The sequence below is a fragment of the Macadamia integrifolia genome, chromosome 6 (assembly GCF_013358625.1).
Source record: "Macadamia integrifolia cultivar HAES 741 chromosome 6, SCU_Mint_v3, whole genome shotgun sequence".
Classification (NCBI taxonomy): domain Eukaryota; kingdom Viridiplantae; phylum Streptophyta; class Magnoliopsida; order Proteales; family Proteaceae; genus Macadamia; species Macadamia integrifolia.
Genome location: NC_056562.1, coordinates 9,553,255 through 9,572,187, shown reverse-complemented (window position 1 = coordinate 9,572,187; position 18,933 = coordinate 9,553,255). Strand labels below are relative to the sequence as shown.

At 37.5% G+C, this 18,933-nt stretch overlaps 1 protein-coding gene across 5 annotated transcripts in view; it reads left to right on the top strand.

Annotated features, from left to right (window-relative positions):
• The first annotated feature begins 3,633 nt into the window (after positions 1-3,633).
• The window catches only part of LOC122082582 (probable DNA helicase MCM9), a 22,962-nt gene continuing 7,662 nt past the window's right edge, over positions 3,634-18,933 (top strand). For 4 of the 5 annotated variants that reach the window (XM_042650247.1, XM_042650246.1, XM_042650245.1 and 1 more), the window contains exons 1-16: positions 3,634-3,788; positions 3,872-3,974; positions 4,050-4,149; positions 4,246-4,384; positions 5,065-5,131; positions 6,123-6,297; positions 7,911-8,010; positions 8,370-8,467; positions 8,715-8,780; positions 8,960-9,052; positions 11,189-11,305; positions 13,830-13,902; positions 16,001-16,067; positions 17,095-17,176; positions 17,365-17,486; positions 17,584-17,651. In XM_042650247.1, the coding sequence (XP_042506181.1) occupies positions 3,664-3,788; positions 3,872-3,974; positions 4,050-4,149; positions 4,246-4,384; positions 5,065-5,131; positions 6,123-6,297; positions 7,911-8,010; positions 8,370-8,467; positions 8,715-8,780; positions 8,960-9,052; positions 11,189-11,305; positions 13,830-13,902; positions 16,001-16,067; positions 17,095-17,176; positions 17,365-17,486; positions 17,584-17,651 (1,595 nt within the window). In that variant the 5' untranslated portion in view covers positions 3,634-3,663. The remainder of the gene's footprint in view (positions 3,789-3,871; positions 3,975-4,049; positions 4,150-4,245; positions 4,385-5,064; positions 5,132-6,122; positions 6,298-7,910; positions 8,011-8,369; positions 8,468-8,714; positions 8,781-8,959; positions 9,053-11,188; positions 11,306-13,829; positions 13,903-16,000; positions 16,068-17,094; positions 17,177-17,364; positions 17,487-17,583; positions 17,652-18,933) is intronic. The other variant, XM_042650248.1, reaches the window with a different exon arrangement.

Below are 18,933 nucleotides of genomic sequence, written 5' to 3'. Positions count from 1 at the left end.
GACCTTGTGTTTGAGTAATTTTTATCTACTAACTTTAATCAAACAAATATATTGGAAGGACCTGGAAAGTTAAAGACAACATTGCAGGACATGGAACATCATATTCACAGGACCAGTAATGCATTCATATCAAAAACACCGAAATGCATTTATTGATGAATATCTTAAGACTTATATTTTCAAAATGGATAGCATTTGTGGACATACAGGCCAACATTGCAGACCTGGAAAGGAACTAAAATCTAACATCATTAAAATGTAAACAAGGAACTTCATACAGCAACCATCTTCTTCTCAAACAAGGAACCCATTGTCTTATCACCACTCACATCCAACATCACATTCAAATACAACCTCATTGAAACTCCATCATCACATTCATAATGCAACCATTGAAATAAAACCCATTGTTCTGTCACCCAAGGACCTGTCATAATACAACCATCACCATTCAAATAAAACCCACTGTTCTCTCATCCATAAACTTGTCTTAATACAGCCATCACCATTCAAATAAAACACATTATTCCCAAACCACTGCTCTCTCATCCATAAACCTGTCTAAATACAATACAGCCATCACCGTTCAAATAAAACATGATTGAAATAACACCCTTTGTTCCCAGACAATTCAAATCCGTTAGTAGAATCGGGTAGACCCGGTTCTCTTTATGTGAAACGCTCATATGGGGTAGGCTCCAACCCGCTAGGGGTTAGGAACCGTAGTTGGCCAAATCTATAAAAATATTAGTCTTTCCCTAAAACAAAAGAGTTGAATTGAGATCATAAGCTCAGCCTCTCTCTCCAATGTCGCCTTCTTGTCTCTATTATCTCCTTGTGTGTGAGTGTCTCCAAGGATCTCCATCTTAGTCCTTCGATTTGGAGGCTGAATATGGTAAAGGATTCGCCCTTATCAGCCTTGTGAGATCTCCCTAAAGCTTTTGCAACATCAAAAATAAAATTTCACTAATAATAGTAATCAACCATGCTAGTACATCAAGGAGAATTCTAGATTAAGTGAAATCAAATGGCCTTTTCAAAAGATTAAAGGAAAAGGAGAGAGATACAATAACATTTGCTTTTGACGAACGAAATTAGAATAAATGAAGGGAAAAGTTTTCCATCGATGCTAGAGTGGGAAACTCTCTCTTATCTATTGGTAGCATACTAGATCAAACGGGTGATTTTCTCACCTACTACGGATCCCGCTCGAGGGGATATTACTCAATTGGTAGAGCACCGCTCTTGCAATTGGGTCGTTGCGATTACGGTTGGATATCTAATTGTCTAGGCGTCTTTCTCTGAGGAAGAAGCGAAACATAATCAACTTGAATTCGAGACAGCTATTTGAAATCTTAGCTAAACAATGGATTTTTATCTCATGTCTTCTTTTCGTGAAAAAAGACCAATTGAAGTGGAGGGTTTCTTCAAAGAACAAGGAGTTGAGTCAACTATTCAATCAAATGATATTGAGCATGTTCCCTGTCTCTTCTCGAGAAAGAAGTAGTGCATTTCCTTGCAAAATTGTGCTCAATTTCATATGTGGCGATTCCATCAATATCTCTTTCTCAGTTGGGGGAAGAAACCTATACTTGATCTCATAGATACATATAGAATTCTGTGAAAAGCCGTATTTGATGAAAGTTGTATGTACGGCTTGGAGGGAAATCTTTCATTCTTTTGAGATCCACCCCACAATATGGGGTCAAAAAGCCAAAATTAGTGATGTTAGCCCTTCTCTTTATTAGTTGGGGGAAGAATCTGCATGAATCGGATTTTTTGAGGAATGTAACCAGAGAGAATTGGATTTGGTTAGACAATGTGTGGTTGGTAAGCAAGGATCAGTTTTTTAGCAAGGTACGGCTAATTAGGAGATACCTAACCTCTTGGCTTTACGGACGAAGCCGGACATCCTTCTCTTTAAGAGAAAATAGGTAATAATCTTCTTACTCATCTCGTATTACTTTACTAACAAATAAGCCACTAAAAGGTAGCCATTACACCAGATCTTCTAACTTCCCCTAACACTTAACACGTAAGATACCTATTACAATCCACTACATGTCACAACTCCATAACTAACCATCCACTAACCCATTCCACACATTCGACCTTATTCATCATCCCACAATTGAGTAACTGCCCCAGCTGCCTACCTGGCTAGTGAGCACGTAACAGTATATAGTACACAGGGTGAATGAAGAGGGGATGAGTTTTTAGGGAGGATGCATTTTGGTAGGAAATGGGCTCACATCGATGCAACGAGTGCAAGTCATTAAAAGAAATAATTCCCAACCAAAATTAGTTTAAAAGTTGGAGTTGTGGGAGATGTGGATAGCTTTCCTGTTTGCTGCTCCAGGAAGCATGAGGACATAAGGTCACTTCATTCGTTTTAAGTTTGCAAGAAATAGGCAGATGGCTAGTTTTTCTTCTGATTTTGTTTTCAGCACAGAAAATCAAAGTAATTTCAATTATTAGATTGAGAGGAGGTAAATGGGGACTTGATTCGCTAAAACTGCCAGAAACTGAAACAGTCCATTTTCCTCTTTTAAAGTTACCCCTTTCCTAGTGAAACAAAATTTGAATGGGTATCTTTTGCATATAACAAAGGTAAAAAAGAAATAAGAAACCTGAAAACTCAAGAGATCCTACCTTGAAAATTAAATTAAAGTTATTGAACAAAGCTCCTTTTTGGGTTCTGAGAGGGATTCAGCTTGTAGTTCTCCATCCTAAATCGATATTCCTTTTTTTTTTTTTTTAACTGATAATCACATATCTATCCTCCACAGTATCAAGATTTTACTTCTCCCTCTTTGCTCTTACTGTCAATGGAGGAATACTCCACAAATACCGACTCGATAGTTGGAACTAGGACCTTTCCAACAATGTGGGTTTGATAAGTTTTTAATCCAGAAATTAAAGTCAAACGAGGAAGTACTGGTATCTATATGCACTATATTCGACAGGTAAGACGATCAAGCAGTATATTTCTTAAAAAAAAATAAAAATTAACAAGCTCTAAAATATAACAGAGATTTCCTTGGAATTAAAGTGAACAATTCTTCAACGGTGAAAATAAAAATAAAAGCAAAAGGCCCTGTCTTTGAAAATAGAAGAATGCGTAATCACTTCCAATCCACGAATAAGTGAACCCAAAGAAATTATACTCAGTAGTTTTGACAAACAGAAAGCATACCAGGGATAGAGGATTATTGTTTTGGTTAGCTTGAAGATCTTTGACTGTGAACTTCGCTTGAAGAATCCTCTGCAACTGCAAGTACTGTAGTCAATTTAGAGAGCGGGAGAAGGAGAATGTGTGCTTTGCTCAGTGTACAAAATTCTCTATACCTCAGCGAGCGTTTATCAAGAAATGGGGGCAGTCCAGGGTTTTATGCAAACACGGACTCTCTACGCATCACATTGATTGTGTCACCCGTGGGTGAGCGATCCTTTCCGGCGCAAATGGGAGAGGGTCCCTAAACGGCAGTGTATCCCCTGCGACAGTACGTGGGCCAATAGGAGCGTGGGAAAGCATAAACGGGACTTCAATAGGGGTGAAGTTGTCATTTCACCCTATATTTGGCGTAGAGACCACGCTCCCTTCATGCTTCCTTTTCCCAAACCCAAGCGTTTCATTCTCTTCCCGCTCAAAGCTTTCTCGGAATGGAGATCTCTGACTCTGAACTCGTCGAATCGTTCAAGCACTTCCTTCTTCGCTACCACTGCGAAGACATTCGTTCCATCGTTCTCTCTCAAGATCCAATGCTTCACTACCCTCTCCATATAGAGTAAGTAAGCCATGGCCAATCCACATTTGCTCCTCCATTCCTTATATCACTATTTTGTTTAATCGATTGTCTTAATTTATCAGTTTTGCAGAGCTCACACAAGATAATCCTCCGCTCTCACATCTCCTCTTCTCTCAACCCACACACTTCTTGCCTCTTTTCGACAAAGCGGCTTATCTGGTTCAGGTATTCAAGTTTTGTAGAGCTCTTGTTCTCTTTCTATGAGATATTGATTACTAATTTTGAACATGGTCATGGCAGAAAGATGTCTTCGTTGATCTTAAGGGTTGGGACGATGCAAGTGTCAAGGAATTCGTGCACGTCCGCATCAATATCAGTGGTTCACCTTTGGAATTTCCTGGTTCGTTTGCTTATTTTTGGTGAAATTTATGGGTTAATTGCTTCATATATGTTTGTTTGTTTTTTTGTTTGATTTGTAGTTTTTGGATGCATTCAGAGACCTTCCCGAGCATTGGACGTGTGAGAGTGAAGCACCGGGGGATTCTTCTCACTCTCAAAGGCACTGTCATCAGGTCTGGGTCGGTCAAAATGATAGAAGGAGAGCGGAAATACATGTGCCGAAAATGCAAGTTCAGGTGACTTTTCCTTTTATTTATATTCGCCTTGGTCTCTCTTTTTTTTTGTCATGTTCTACATTCCACTGTTTTGTTTTTTCATGGATAGGCAGTTTGATATTCATTTTTCCCCTTTTAATGTTGCAAATATGGAGCATTGGGGTATTGTCAATCTTAGATGCCTCGATTCTTTATACAGTAGTTTACCTATTTCTTTACCCATTTATTTTCTCATATTTCCATGGAATTCTTGTTCCCTGGTGAGTTTCCTAATTTTATTCTCTAATTGCACCCAAAAAAAAAAAAAAAATCTCTAATAGTGAAGTAAATTCTTAACTTTTCATGGTTTCCCAGGCATGGGTTAGGATTTATTTTTTTACTAAATTGTTGTCTTTGCTTTTAAAGATTGTAAAAGTGTTACATTTTTATGGACCCTGATGGTGTATCTCTTATTGGTATTGGAGGGAAGATGTACTCTGTCCAGTCTATTCCGATGGTGCAATATAGTTTCTCGATTGAAAGAAGTCTGAAATTTTATTCAAACAAAATAGGTTCCATTCCGAAGTGTATTTCTACTAATTGAAAAGCTAAATTGCTCACCTTGGGAATGATGGATAGGTTATGTCTTATATAATTTAATTTGAGGGGATAGTTATTGGTTCATAAACCTTGACTAATCTCTGGATTGACTTTGTGTTTAGGTTTGATGTTCATCCTGAACTGGAAAGTGGAAATGCCATAAGACTTCCATCAGCTTGCCCTTCAAAGGTCTATTTCTTTCCACCCCCATTCTATAGTATGCAATGCATCAATTCCTTACTACTACTACTACTACTACTACCATAGTTGTCACGGCGTCAAATCGATCCAAGGCGGTGGAGGGGTGGCTAATTGATTTGGCGATGAATCGCCCATTATGGAGTTGCCATGGCGGTCAAATCGCCCATGTGTCATTTTTTATTTTCCCTATTTTCTAAAGTTATTTAGCATGCTACAAACCTACAATATATACCCTATAACATATAAAACCAACATTAAGCAATATCAAATCATCAAAAATCAACATAGCCCTATCAAAATCACCCTGCATTTTACAAAAAATCCGCCTAGTGAATCGGGCGTGACCTGGCGTCCATGGCGACGCCTATCAGTCAATGGCGACCGCCATTTGTGAGTCACGTAAATCGTAGCACTGCCATGAATTTCTTTTTCCGCCAGGACGCCAAATCGCCGCCTTGGTGATGCCATGACAACTATGACTACTACTATCAATCCTCTTTAGTATAATCATTGCTGTTACTACAACATGAACAACCGCAACAAACTGATGTGACTAGTCTGTTGCTAGTTTGCTACTGCTACTGCTACCTCTATTATTACTATCATACTATATGCTCTCTCATTCCACCCCCCTCCCCTTTTTTTTCCTTCAAAAGGCATATTTTGTGGATTATAGATGAAAACTAGATGAAACAATCAGACCTTGCTACTGTGATATGTCTGGGATCTAAAATTAAATCAGTCCTGTTCCTCTTTTATTGTGCTTTTACTTTCTATCTTAAATTTAGTGTGTCTCCTTTGTATTTTAAAATACTTTTTTTGGTAATTTTTCACAGGAATAGTTGTTAAATGCCTTGCAAATATTACCATTTTTTTATGGCTTTTAACTGGAATGGAGTCCTTTTCATAATTTACTTCATTTTCTCCTGTGACTATTTCAATTAGTGCCTGCCATTGAATCTTTTGTAATCTCTAACAGGGGGCTAGATCATGTGAAGGCACAAGTTTCGAATTTATAGAAGGAAGTATTGTTTGCCATGACTATCAGGAAATCAAAATTCAAGAAAGCACACAGGTTCTGGGGGTTGGATCTATACCTCGTTCAATTACTGTTGTTTTGAAGGATGATTTAGTTGACCTCGTCAAAGCTGGAGGTACTACGTCTTAGAAGCTCCTCCTTGGGTCTATATATTAAATTCCTGTTTTCATTGAATATTTGTTTGTTGTATGGCCTTAATACTGCCTAAGAACAAACACTGAGAGTGAGGTGGTGAAAGTTGATGATAGGGAGCTGTTGCAAAGTGATAACTTTAGATGCCTAGGTTCAGTCATGAATAAAGGAGATATAGAGGATGATATTGTCCATAGAATTGGAATAGGGTGGATGAAATGGAGGGGTACATTTAGATGTAGGGTGGATGAAATGGAGGGGTACATCTAGATGTTGTGTGATCGATGTATCCCTTTAAAACTCAAAAGGAAAATTTTATAGAACAATTCTATGACCAGCATGACGTATGGGGCTGAATGTTGGGTAGTAAAGAAAAGACATGTAAACAAACTTCATGTGGCTGAAATGAGGATGTTACGATGCTTAAATGGGAAAACTAGTAAAGACAAAATGAAGAATGAACAAATTAGAGAAAACTTGGGCGTTGCCCCTATTCATGGTAAGTTGTGAGAAACTCATCTGAGGTGGCATGGACATGTGCAACAGAGGTCTTTTGAATGCTCCAGTTCGAAAGAGTTTCAAATTGAAAAAGGAGCCGAAAGAGCTAGAGGTAGGCCTAAAATAACCATAGAATAAGTGGTAAAGAAGGACATGCATAGCTTAGGACTAGAATCTTGTATGGTTTTGAATAGAGTGGGCTGGAGGAATAGGATCCCTGTAGCTGACCCCATCTAGCTAGGATAAGGCTGAGTGAGTAAGTATCTATTAGCTTAGGCTTTTGGGTTGGACACCGTCAAAGCCTTTTATGCTTTTGGTTGTTTTGTTTGGGAAGGAGATAGAGAAAGTGAGAGAGGAAGTATTGGAAGAAAGGGCAAAGTGTTCTCCATTTATAAATAATTGCGATATGAACTCTAACGTTAATTTGCTTTATTTATTGAGATATTTGTTTTGTGTGTGTTTGCCTCCCTCTTTTCCCTTTTGTTTTCAATTCAGTTTTTTTGCAGTTTCTGTGTTGATTTTTGTTTTGAAGAAATTACTTTGATCCTTTTTTTGGAGGGTGGGTTGTCAATGGTATAATAGATATCTTACTAGAAAGAGAAGAGAAGCAAGTGCATATGGAGGCCCCAAATTGGGACAAGAAAGAAAGACAAAAAGGAGAACAAAGAGAAACATCACGTCCTCCCCCCCCCCCCTCCACAGAAAACAAAAAAGAAAGAAAGATACCACAACCACCCTACAAGAAACTCTTAAGCGGCAATAATTGGAGCCCTCAAACCCCCCCCCCCAACTTCACCCACAATACACAAAAACCAATAAAACCAATAGATGGCAACATAGTTGTCACTGTATATAGGCGACCCAAGGTGTTGGAGGGGGCCTAGACTCAAGGCGAAACCAACCAGGTGCGTAGGCGACAGCTTTAAAACCATGGATGGCGAGCAATATGTTAAATTATGTTAAGCAATGTTTTCAATTTGATGTTTACCTCTCACCTCTGCTGGATAGGTTGCATATATGTATCCCTTGAACTTGGCTTGGCTTATATCTTTTTATATATTTCTTGGTCAGATTTTACTGATATCTTGATTTTTCCAGATAATGTAATTGTTACAGGGGTTTTGACTGCAAAGTGGTCCTCAGATTTAAAGGATGTCCGCTGTGATCTTGATCCAATATTAGTTGCAAATCATGTTAGGTAAATGGAATATTAGATTTATTTTGTGAAAGATAGAAATAACAACACTTGGAGTAAAAAAAGTTCAACCCACATGCTAGTAACCACATCAATATATCTTTGCTTTCTCTGGCCAGAAAGCATGGTTACTACAAAGTACAAAGTGGTCCTCAGATTTAAAGGTTGTCTGACAAATGGAATGCTTTCTCAGGACAGAAAGCATGGTTACTCCCAATATTACTTGCTAACCAAGAGTAGTCATGTTATTCTTAGCAATATGTAAGGGGAAGAGGAAGCACTTGCATGTCTCAATATACCCTTCTCTCTTTTTTGGATACTATGTCTCAATATGCTTTTCACTTATGCATTTCTTTTTCCAGGAGAACAAATGAACTAAAATCGGAGATAGATATACCTGATGATGTTGTCAAGAAATTCAAGCAATTTTGGACAGAATTCAGAGATACCCCATTGAAAGGTATTATTAGGCATTTTAAATATTTCATAGTCATCCCATTATCTATATATGTTCCAGTAAGCATCTAAGATTTTCATTTGGGTGCCAGTTCTGTCTTTTAGCTGAACTCCTGCAAAGCAAGGGGTAAGGCTGCGTACATTTTCCCCTCCCAGACCCTGCAGTGGCGGGAGTCTCATGCATTGGGTTTCTCTTTTTACTGTATTTTCGCTGAACTATAATTTTGCTAAGCGGCAAAAAGTTAATGCAGGAAGAAATGCCATTCTCCGGGGTATTTGTCCACAAGTTTTTGGACTCTTCACGGTAAAGCTCGCAGGTAAATTTTTTCTTGCTATTCATTCTGAAAATTAAAATTAGATTCCTATTGTTGCAAGGAAAAGGTGGGTGATGTGACCTACAATTCCTCATTGCTTAAGATAATGTACTAATGTAACATTTTTTTTTTCTTCTTCTGGATCTGACACCTCCATAATGTTTTGCCTTTTCAACCTGTAGTTTCCTTAACTCTGATTGGAGGTGTACAACATGTTGATGCTTCTGGTACAAAGGTTCGTGGAGAGTCTCACTTGCTTCTGGTTGGTGATCCTGGTAAATTTTTTTCTTTCATAAGACAAGTGAGGCCTTTTTATTCTAATTACCAGCTTTAGTTCAGACTTCAGAGTGTAAGTGAGACTGCAACATGTTATCTGGGCACTTTGCTTTTGCATATTGTTCATGAAAGTTTTCAGGATATTTGGATTATATTCTAGCAGAATATGAGGATAAAGCTTGGTGGTAATAAAAGGGAAATGACATTTTGATATTTTAGGATATCAGAAGAATGGTCCTGCATCTTTCTTTTGAAGCTTAATTGCTGGAGACATTTGCTGAGAAGGGCCCTAAGAATGACTTGTGTATGACATGACAATCAGAGTTGGCATGATATGTTGTATGGAGCAGTATCTATTTCATTCAAGAAATAGGTTGTAGGATGGTCCTTGTAATTCAAATCAAATATGCTTTAAATACATGCAAATTTTAAGTTGTGTTTCACTACTGCAGGGGTATTTATGTCTAAATTCCCTGCAGTATGGTAGAATCTTAGTCAGTGACTCAGTATGGGTGTTATTTAGTAAACACGATAGGGGGAATGTCCACTCCCTATCGTGGTAGCATAGTTAGTCTTCTTCTTTTTCACGAAAGCAAGTTGGAGGAGCAGTTTACTCAGTTGATCAAGAGGAAGACCCAGCCACAGAAGCACCTGCGGCATGGTGTGGTAGGAAATGAAGGCAGAGGAAGATAGATAGTTTCCTTCTTTGCTTATGTAATCCTATTGTTCTCTAAGTGGCTTTCCTATTCCTACTAGAGGTACAATATTCTTCTGGTATTATAAATATATGGGCAGAACACAATAGGCATTCTATTCCTTTCTATCGTGTTCTGCAGTCCATCTTCTCCTGCTTCCATCGTCGTCTCTTCTTCTTCTTCTCTCTCTCATCTTCAACCCTTGGTACTGACAGATTACTAGGTTGTCTTTAGTCACACAAATAATTAGACCTAATGCAATTATTTTTGGTCTGATCTGTGGATGTGGACAATGACTTTTTTTGGGCAGAAAAGATTCTGTTGGACATAGAAACCTCCAAAATCGTAAGAGGAGAACTTGGCTAAATAAACTCTGATGGATGCTTTCCAAATTTTTGGTATTGGAATTCCCCATAATATACTGTTCAAAGTTCCTTCTCAAAGTAGATCCATTTTTGGTAATGCTTGACTATCAGATTATGATTTGCACTTGCTTGTCTTGTATTATATATATTATATTTGTTTAAATGCCAGTTGAAGGCGAGTCAAACTGAGGGAAAGTTATATTTATATATCCAAGTCTCCAAGATACACCTGTGCAACTGTCCTTCTCTAGTGGGTGTGTTATGCATTGCGTGTAGACATGTCAGAAATCAACAAGGTTTAAGTGTCCTACAAAATAGGATTTATCTTTCCTGATTAATACTGGTCAACTAGCACCTCATCAATGGTTCACCATAGGGGAAAAACTGAACTCACCCATGCATGATCAGGTGTTAGAAAAGGTTGTAGTCCATTTGAAGATCACATTATTCTTTCCAGTGACATGAAACTATCTCAAAGGGTCCCTATTTGATGACCGTATCCAGCCAATTGTGCATACTGCTTATCTTTTGACATGTTTTTAAACAGCATACTGCAGATTTTCAGAGTGCAAATAATTTTTTTTATCTATACTTGAAACTGTGCAATTTGGCTTGTTGTGTAAACACTGGAGCTCTTGCCTTTCATTTATTAATTGTAACTGCTGAATGATGATAGGATGGAGGGGGACAATGTCTTATTAGAGGTAAATAATGTCTCTTGGTTTATAGGAGAATGAATTCATATGTTAAAAGAGAGCCGAATAGTGATTGCATTAGAATTGCTGCAAATATATATTAAGATCATCTTCTAATATTTTAATATTGTCCGATTCTTGACAAGAGGGTAGAATAATCATTATCTATTACATTCACTAGATGCATTTATTTCAAAGTTTCTGTTCTTTTGCTATCTAGTGGAACATTGATTTGCATTTTACCAATATTGAATTTTTTGTCTTGTTGAAATTGAACTTACTGTTTCATTATTTACTGGTGGACTCTGTGAGATGATACCATGGATTTACATGAACTGCTTCTGGAGGGTAATGCTTATTTTATATTAACAATCTTGCAGGTACTGGGAAGTCTCAGTTTTTGAAGTTTGCTGCTAAACTGAGCAACCGGTCTGTTATTACTACTGGATTGGGAAGCACTGCTGCTGGATTAACTGTAACTGCGGTCAAAGATGGAGGTAGGATTTGTGATTTTTTCTAATTCAGTTATGCTTTTCAGGCATTCTGTACATTCTAATAAATTCTTAATGAAGAAGAGGGGAAAAAAGAAAAGAATTATCATTAACTCCGAAAATAAATTCTTACTTACTGATGAAGAAGGGAAAAAAGAAAAGAATTATAATGAACTCTGATCAGCCTTTGTGGTATGAAAATATCAGGTTTTTCTACTCTGTACCTTTTACTTTTCTCTATTGTACGTAATAGAGGATAGAGCATCCTGAGGCATGGGTTAAGGATGGAGAGACAACTAGGAAATGGATGACAAATAATCTTGAGATGTTGTGGGTCTTTGAATAATCTTACCTATTATCTTTTATGGTTTGATATAGATTATGGAACTTATATTTATATCATTTCTTAAGAGCATTCTATCTGACTTGTGACAAGGAAGTATTTTGAACTGATGGACCTTCTGAAGATCAGTGGGAAGCTAAAAACTAAATACCATGTTATAAAAGGTTGTAAATGGGGGTTTTGGAAGAGGGGCTAGGTAATGGTGTAATTGGTGAAAGAGATAAAGAAGAGGAGAGAAAGTAGGAAGAAGTTAGGAGAGCTTGCATGGAGATGAAAAGAGAAATTACATGAATGCAACTGATGTGGGAGACAGCATGGACAGGTGTGACCTGGTTCTTCATTGGGTAGAGGACCTAAGGAGAGTTTGCATGGAGATGATCTTTAGAGAAAAAATTTCCAGAATTTCCTTGCCCATTGACTTGCTGATTTGGAGGATTAACTCCAGATTTCATGGGTCTAGTGTCAGCTGTATGAAGATGGACTCTTGCTTTCCAAAAAAATATTGACCACAACTTAAGGAAGGATATTTTTCAGATCTTGTGGGCCCCATGGCCAGCTGTATGGATCCAGCTTGTATGTGAAGGGGAATAGAAGCTGTTTACATCTTTATCTACTTCCTTTTTTGTTTCTTTCCATTTTATTGTAAATTTGCAATACCCGTTAATTGGATTTAGTTTCTAATTCCAATATTCGGTTTTAGAAAGTAGGTTTTACTTTAATGAAAATGTGTCTAGAAGATTTATATCTCCCACGCATGGAGAGTAGGTTGTAATTGATTTTCTTATATGATAAATAAGAGAAAAAGGCACTTCTGCGGCCATGATTGAAGTTAGATAAAAAAAAAAAAAGGCTTTATGCTTGTGACTGTGAGATGCAGAAACCCTAGTGACAAGCTAAGTTGGAGTTAAGTGAGAGTCCTACTCTGCAGTTCAAGTGGGAGGCTGGAACATATTCTTTTATATTCAACCAGTTCTGTCGGTTTCCAGCAAGGAGTATCGAGTTGTACCTCTGAGTTTTCCAAGTCATACCAGTTCTGTTTTAATATTTACTTAACTCAGTGTATTGTCCTTCTATATCTAATTCGATTCTGATGTTTTCCCAGGCCACTACATGCCTGCGGCAGATCTGTTGACAGCAATATAAGTTGTTATTTTCAGTCTTAAATTCTGGAACATTTAACCATCAGATTAACCTGAGTTTAGTATGTTACTTCAGCCTATGTTGTTTGATTTAAGGTTATTGACTCACCTGTATTCTGTCCATAAGTTCTGTGTGTTTAGTCACTTTGATCCTACTTTCTGCAGGTTAATGTATTAGTCTCTTGCAGCCTAGCTCTCCTACATAAGCCCCTCTACTAACAGAACATACACATATCTGCTTATTCTCATTCTATTAACTATTCTACCCTCACAATGTATGTTCTTCTAAAACTCCCCCTCGAGCTGGAGAATAAACTTCATACATTGCCAGCTTGCTCAAAAGGGTATGGAACTGCAGTGAGTTGATTCCTTGGGTGAACACTGATCAGCAAGCTGATTCCCTGTCTTCACAAAGGGAGCGCAAATATAAGCGGAGTCAGTTTTTTTCCTGGATGAAGTGTCGATCAACTTCAACATGTTTTGTGCGATCATGTTGAACATGATTATGGGCTATGCTAATGGCGGCCTTGTTGTCATAGTATAACTGCATGGAGTCCTTACTATCAAATCCAATTCCTGACAAGTCTCTTCAACTACAGAACTTCACATACTTCATTTGCGAGCATTCAAAGATTTTGTAGGACTGATTTTGCTGGCAATTTGGGCGTACTCTTAGGGTGGTAGGCTGATCAAATTGTAGACGATTATTGATGTAACTTACATGCGGTCCTTACTTTTTGGGGAATGTTTTCCTTTGTACCATTTTAGCTTAAGCATTCCCTCTTCCAAGAGTCATTGAGAGTTGTGGTTCCCTGCTAGCATATTGATTAAAAACTTAAAAAGAGTATCACAATGTTTCAGAGGAAATATTTCTTATCTTTCTGATCTCACTACCAATTTGGTATTAATGTGAGTTATTACTTCATTGTCTATATGGCCTTGGATTCACAAGTTTTAAGATGAAACTGTATTCATGTTTCATGCATGATCAAGCATTATTAATTGAACTTACATGTCTGTTGATCTCACACAATGGAGCAATCTCCAGGGGAATGGATGCTAGAGGCTGGGGCGCTTGTTTTGGCTGATGGTGGGCTTTGTTGCATAGATGAAGTTGATAGGTATTCAGATAAAATAGTGGCACGCAACACTCCCTTTATTGCTTTACATATCATGTGCTTGATTTAGCATTTTTGACTTATCTGGGGTGATCACTGTTCAATTTGATAAAAGTAATGTTACATAGATTCCCCCCCCCCTTTTTTTATTTTTTATTTATTTTAAATTGAGTATAGTTTAGCTGGATTACTTGGTTGCTAAAATCATTATATTTCCTCACTGGCTATGGCTTATCAACAACTTCTTTGCAGATTTTTTTTTTCTTTGGGTGAATAAAAATATATTAAATGAGGGGGAAATATTCAGGGAATCCCCAAGAAGAAGGGGGAGGAGGAGGAAAAAATAGAAAACAGAGCCCTCAATTAAGAGGGGCCTCAAAGAGGAGGGGTTCAGGGGCATGAGGCCTGTAAAAAGAGAAGGGGAGGCCCCAAGAATCAACAATAAGCCTGTTCGTTGGGAATTGATGCAGTGTGGAGGGGGGAATAGTTAACTTACTTCTAATATCGAAGGTGTCCCAGATCTGCTTGAATGATTTGAACTTGGGGGTCCATCTTTTGATATTATGCTCCAATCAGATATGGTAGATTTCAGCACCAAAGGCTAGCTTACCCACTGCATCACAACAAGAGTAACTGACAAAGGTCATGTCCACCCAATTGCATTCTTTGTCAAAGGGCAGGTCTGCAGGATCCTTCTCCTCTGAGGCCAATATTTGGCGAGAAGCCCTTTCCAAACAGAGAAGGGGCAGACAAAGAAAAGGTGTTGCACACCTTCAGGGGAATTCCATCAGAGGTAACAAATGGGTGGGTGAAGCTTGAAAAAGGAAAGACTGCATTGGAAGGGAGTGAGTTAGGGCAGAACTACTTTTTCTAATATGATATATACTGTGGGAATAGACCACGATAGGAATAATCTGTATCCTATCATGGCTAGGTTTTTTTCCTTCTTTTCTCCATCGAGCTCTCTCTCTTTTCTTTCTCTTCTCTTCTTCTCCTCCTTCCCTCTTGTAGGTGCTGAAAAAGATTTGGAATAGTGTAGTACAACACAGGCAGAGCTCTCCAAAACCAAAAGAAAACAGAATAGCATTGCAAACCAAGTCTGACGACTGATTCGAGGCCTCACAATCCACTTGTCTCACAATCCCACTTAGCAGGATCATCTGCTAAAGCATTTTGCCATTAGGTTGCTAATGGAAATAGTTACACACTGAAGAAGTTAGCTGATGAATAATATCTGATTAGGTGGGAGAATGTCCCTGGCCTCTCATAGTCACATATGTTCGTAAACCAGCCAATGGATGTAGCTGTCTCCCTTAATGTCGTTAAATCTTACTCTTATAGATTGGTCCAAGGCTCTCTGAAGAAAAAGAAGTACTGCTCTGACAGAGTTGCCCTCACTAATGGGGCCAGATAGGAAAATGATGTAGTCAATAGATTCTGTCTGATTGGTCTCAAAAAGAGAACCACATTGTTTTAGTCCCACCTTAGTAGTCAAAATTCCTTAAGGACCTCTTGTTCAGATGAAATTAATGAAATAGGTCCATTAGTTGGCAATCAAACAAAACACAGGAGATGGCTCTTTTTCGATCCATTCTACAAGTCTGATAGGCTAATATCAACAAAGATCTATTAAGGCATTTTGAAAGAGTAATATGCACTAGAATTACTGCAAGACTTATATTGTCAACATTTTTGTCTGGTTTCCAAATTGATAACTAGAGAAAGAAAATTAGCTTATATAGTTTTTTTTTTTCCCCCTGTTGATGAGGACGGAAGAGGGGATCTACTCAAGGGTTTGTAAACTTTAGTCATTAATTAAATCCTAGTGGCAATCTCTATTTGCATTGCACAACTTAACCCTCTTTACTCCTCAAATCCGTCCAATTTTGATATTTTGGTTGTCTGGTGGCAATTGGAATAGGATAAAGAAACAAGCCATCTTATTTTATGACACAAACAACCATTTAAAATTGGAGTTCTGCAACACATGAATATTCACTCAAAAGAACATGGCATTTTTGATATAGAATATTTTTGTCCAAATTTCTGATGCTTCTGATGTGTGATACAAAACTAATCCTCTGAGCTGTTCATTTGATAGCATGCGAGAACATGACAGGGCAACCATACATGAAGCCATGGAACAACAAACTATTAGCATTGCAAAGGTATCTTAAAGTGTTTGTGTTTGTAAATGTTTATGAACTATGTTGGAGGAAGTGAGTGCTTCATGAATCTCATTCTAGCATAGCTTTTCTTCATGAAAAGTTGACATTATCTTTGATACCTGATTTAAAAATCCCTTGGCATTTCAAAAAATATTTTTTCTCATCTCTTTGTAGCCCTAATAAATAATTGGATTAGTCTAAGGTCCTAGGAAAATGTTTTTAGTCCACTTAAACACCCAATGTGGATGTTCAAGGTAGGTGATTCTACACACTATGATTAACATATTAACATAGTGAGTTGAAGATGATGCGAAAAAAAAAAAAAGACATTGACTAATCTGGTTTTAAAAAAATTTGAGGAGAAAATAGTAAGATAGAGCTAGAAAATGATAAGCATTAAGTGATACAGGGATTTGTTGGTCCTTGTTACAAAAATCCACTGACTTCGAATTTTATGGTAGATCAAAGGCTGCGAATCCAAAATGGGGATACCGGTACAATGGGTTTTGTGGTAGTCAAGATGGAGTGACATTCTATCAATATCCTTGAATCATCAATGTATCGATGTTCAAGTTGGATCTTTTCCTGTGGTTGTAGACAAATTATAGTTTTAGTTGAGCTGAGTATCTCCACCTCTCATGGCTAGGAGGAGTGTAACCAAGCTGTGGCTTCTCTTGCTGAAGAAATATTTAACAATCTTTTTTTTTTTTTGGATGAATAATCTTTAACAATCTTATACAAATGAGATTCAATAATGTGGTTTCCTGCTTCCATAACAGGTCTCTCCGGCCCCCCCCTGCCCCCCAAGGTGCGCCAAAATGAAATATACTTTGATATATATAACCAATTAGACCTCACAATAGTGGATTAATTAGGTGTTGAGGTTCCTTGGCTACATATTTTTCCTCCAAATTAGTTGCATGCTTTAAAATAGAATTTTGGTTCCTTCATTCATTTATTATTTTTGCCATGTTCTGAATGCTGGAAAGAGTTTGTTGACAATGATAAAGTTGTGAATACTTTGCAGGCTGGTCTTGTAACAACTCTTAGTACCAGGACAGTTGTCTTTGGGGCAACAAACCCAAAAGGGCAGTATGATCCTAGTCAACGTATCACTTTCATTTAAATTTTATGTTTATCATAGTTATGTAAATTTAAGGAGTAAAGCTTTATTTGGATTTATTACATTCGACACTAGAGATTACCACAATTCATACTGGATATCTCAAGTCCTTCTTTTAATGCATTACACTTTTGAACTACTTTTTATCTTCTTGTCTTTCTTGACCAATTCTAGCATTGTCTGTGAATACTACCCTTTCTGGACCCTTACTCAGCAGATTTGATATAGTCCTTGTCCTATTGGACACAAAAAACCCAGAATGGGATGCAATTGTTTCATCTCACATTCTTGCTGAGGTATATGGGTTACTTGAATTGATATAAAGGGCTTTCTGCAACATTGTGAAACATATGGATGAAGATAACTTCAATTGTTTTTTGTGAAATTAATCAGCAAGAACCTGATAGAGGCAAGAGTGATGATGACCTAACAAATATCTGGCCACTACCCATGCTCAGAAGGTAAAAGTTAGGACTCACCATCGAATTAGTGACACTTGGTTGTTTCCTGAGCACATACATGGAAACTCTCTGAAAGTTCTGCGTGAAGTGCTATTTCTCGTTACTTGGATAGGGCCAAATCAGCTTCAGTATATGATAGTAAATATGAAGTATTTATTTATCTATTTACATTTTAGATTTTGGATATCTTTGAATAGAGATTTGTCGGGTTACCTGTGGGTTTACGCCACTTTCCCTTTGCTTCTGTCAGAAGTCTTCTGCTGTTTATTTACTTTGTTGCTAGTTTTATTTTTTTGTTGTCTTCTCAAGTTCTGTTAAGAACTCTGAAGTTTTGCTGTATCTCTGAGATTGAACCTTGCGCACTTGCCGTTCATAGTGATTCTTAATATCGAAGATCAGATTATTTTCCATATTTAGTTCTGGGTGGGTTCTTTAACTATATCTGTCAACATTTCACTAGTTCATAGTTTCCACTCATGACAAATTCATCTATTTAGTTCTGGGAGAATGAGATTTGACTATGCAAATCTAAGAGTCATACCATATCTGCTCAAGTTGGTATGATGTTTTGGGGTTTGAACCTACTACTGGTGATGCTTAAAACCCTAGATTCTTTCCTGTATTTCAAGTTGATTATTTATATCTGGTTGGTATTTCATAATAAAGTTGAGTTGTTTGAATCTATTTTTTTCATGTTGATAAAATGGGTCTGCACATGTTATATTTTCGGATAGTTTTATTCCTTAAGTTTCATTTGATTTTGGCTGCCGCTGAATCTTCTATGAATTTCTGATTGGATATTGTACAAATGGAACTTAATCAGTATTCCGCCGATTAATATTACCTTTTCTGGAATTAATTGGTCGACTTATTCTGCGGAGGTCCATAACTAAGGTATACATCCGCTCAACCATCCTTTACCTTAAATTCACCAATCAATACATCTGCATCCGTAGGGCAAGATGTAGTCAACCATCCAGTCGTAGGGTAACATCCACCCAACCGTCCATATTCACACAATTTACCATCCACATTCAAGGCTAAAAATATAATTGTCAAAAGAACATAAAGTTGAGAGAAAAAAGCCAAAAACAAGTGTGTTAAGTTGCTTTTGCTAAAAGAAAACACATCTTTTCCTTTCACTCTAAATTTTTTGTGTTTGTTTGTTGTTAAAAATGTGAAAATAAGCAAAAATATAACAAATGCAGTTCCCATATATGAATGTAAGTTTATGCTTTGCATTTACACAATCATGAACCAGCACCCACCCACCTCCCCCCCC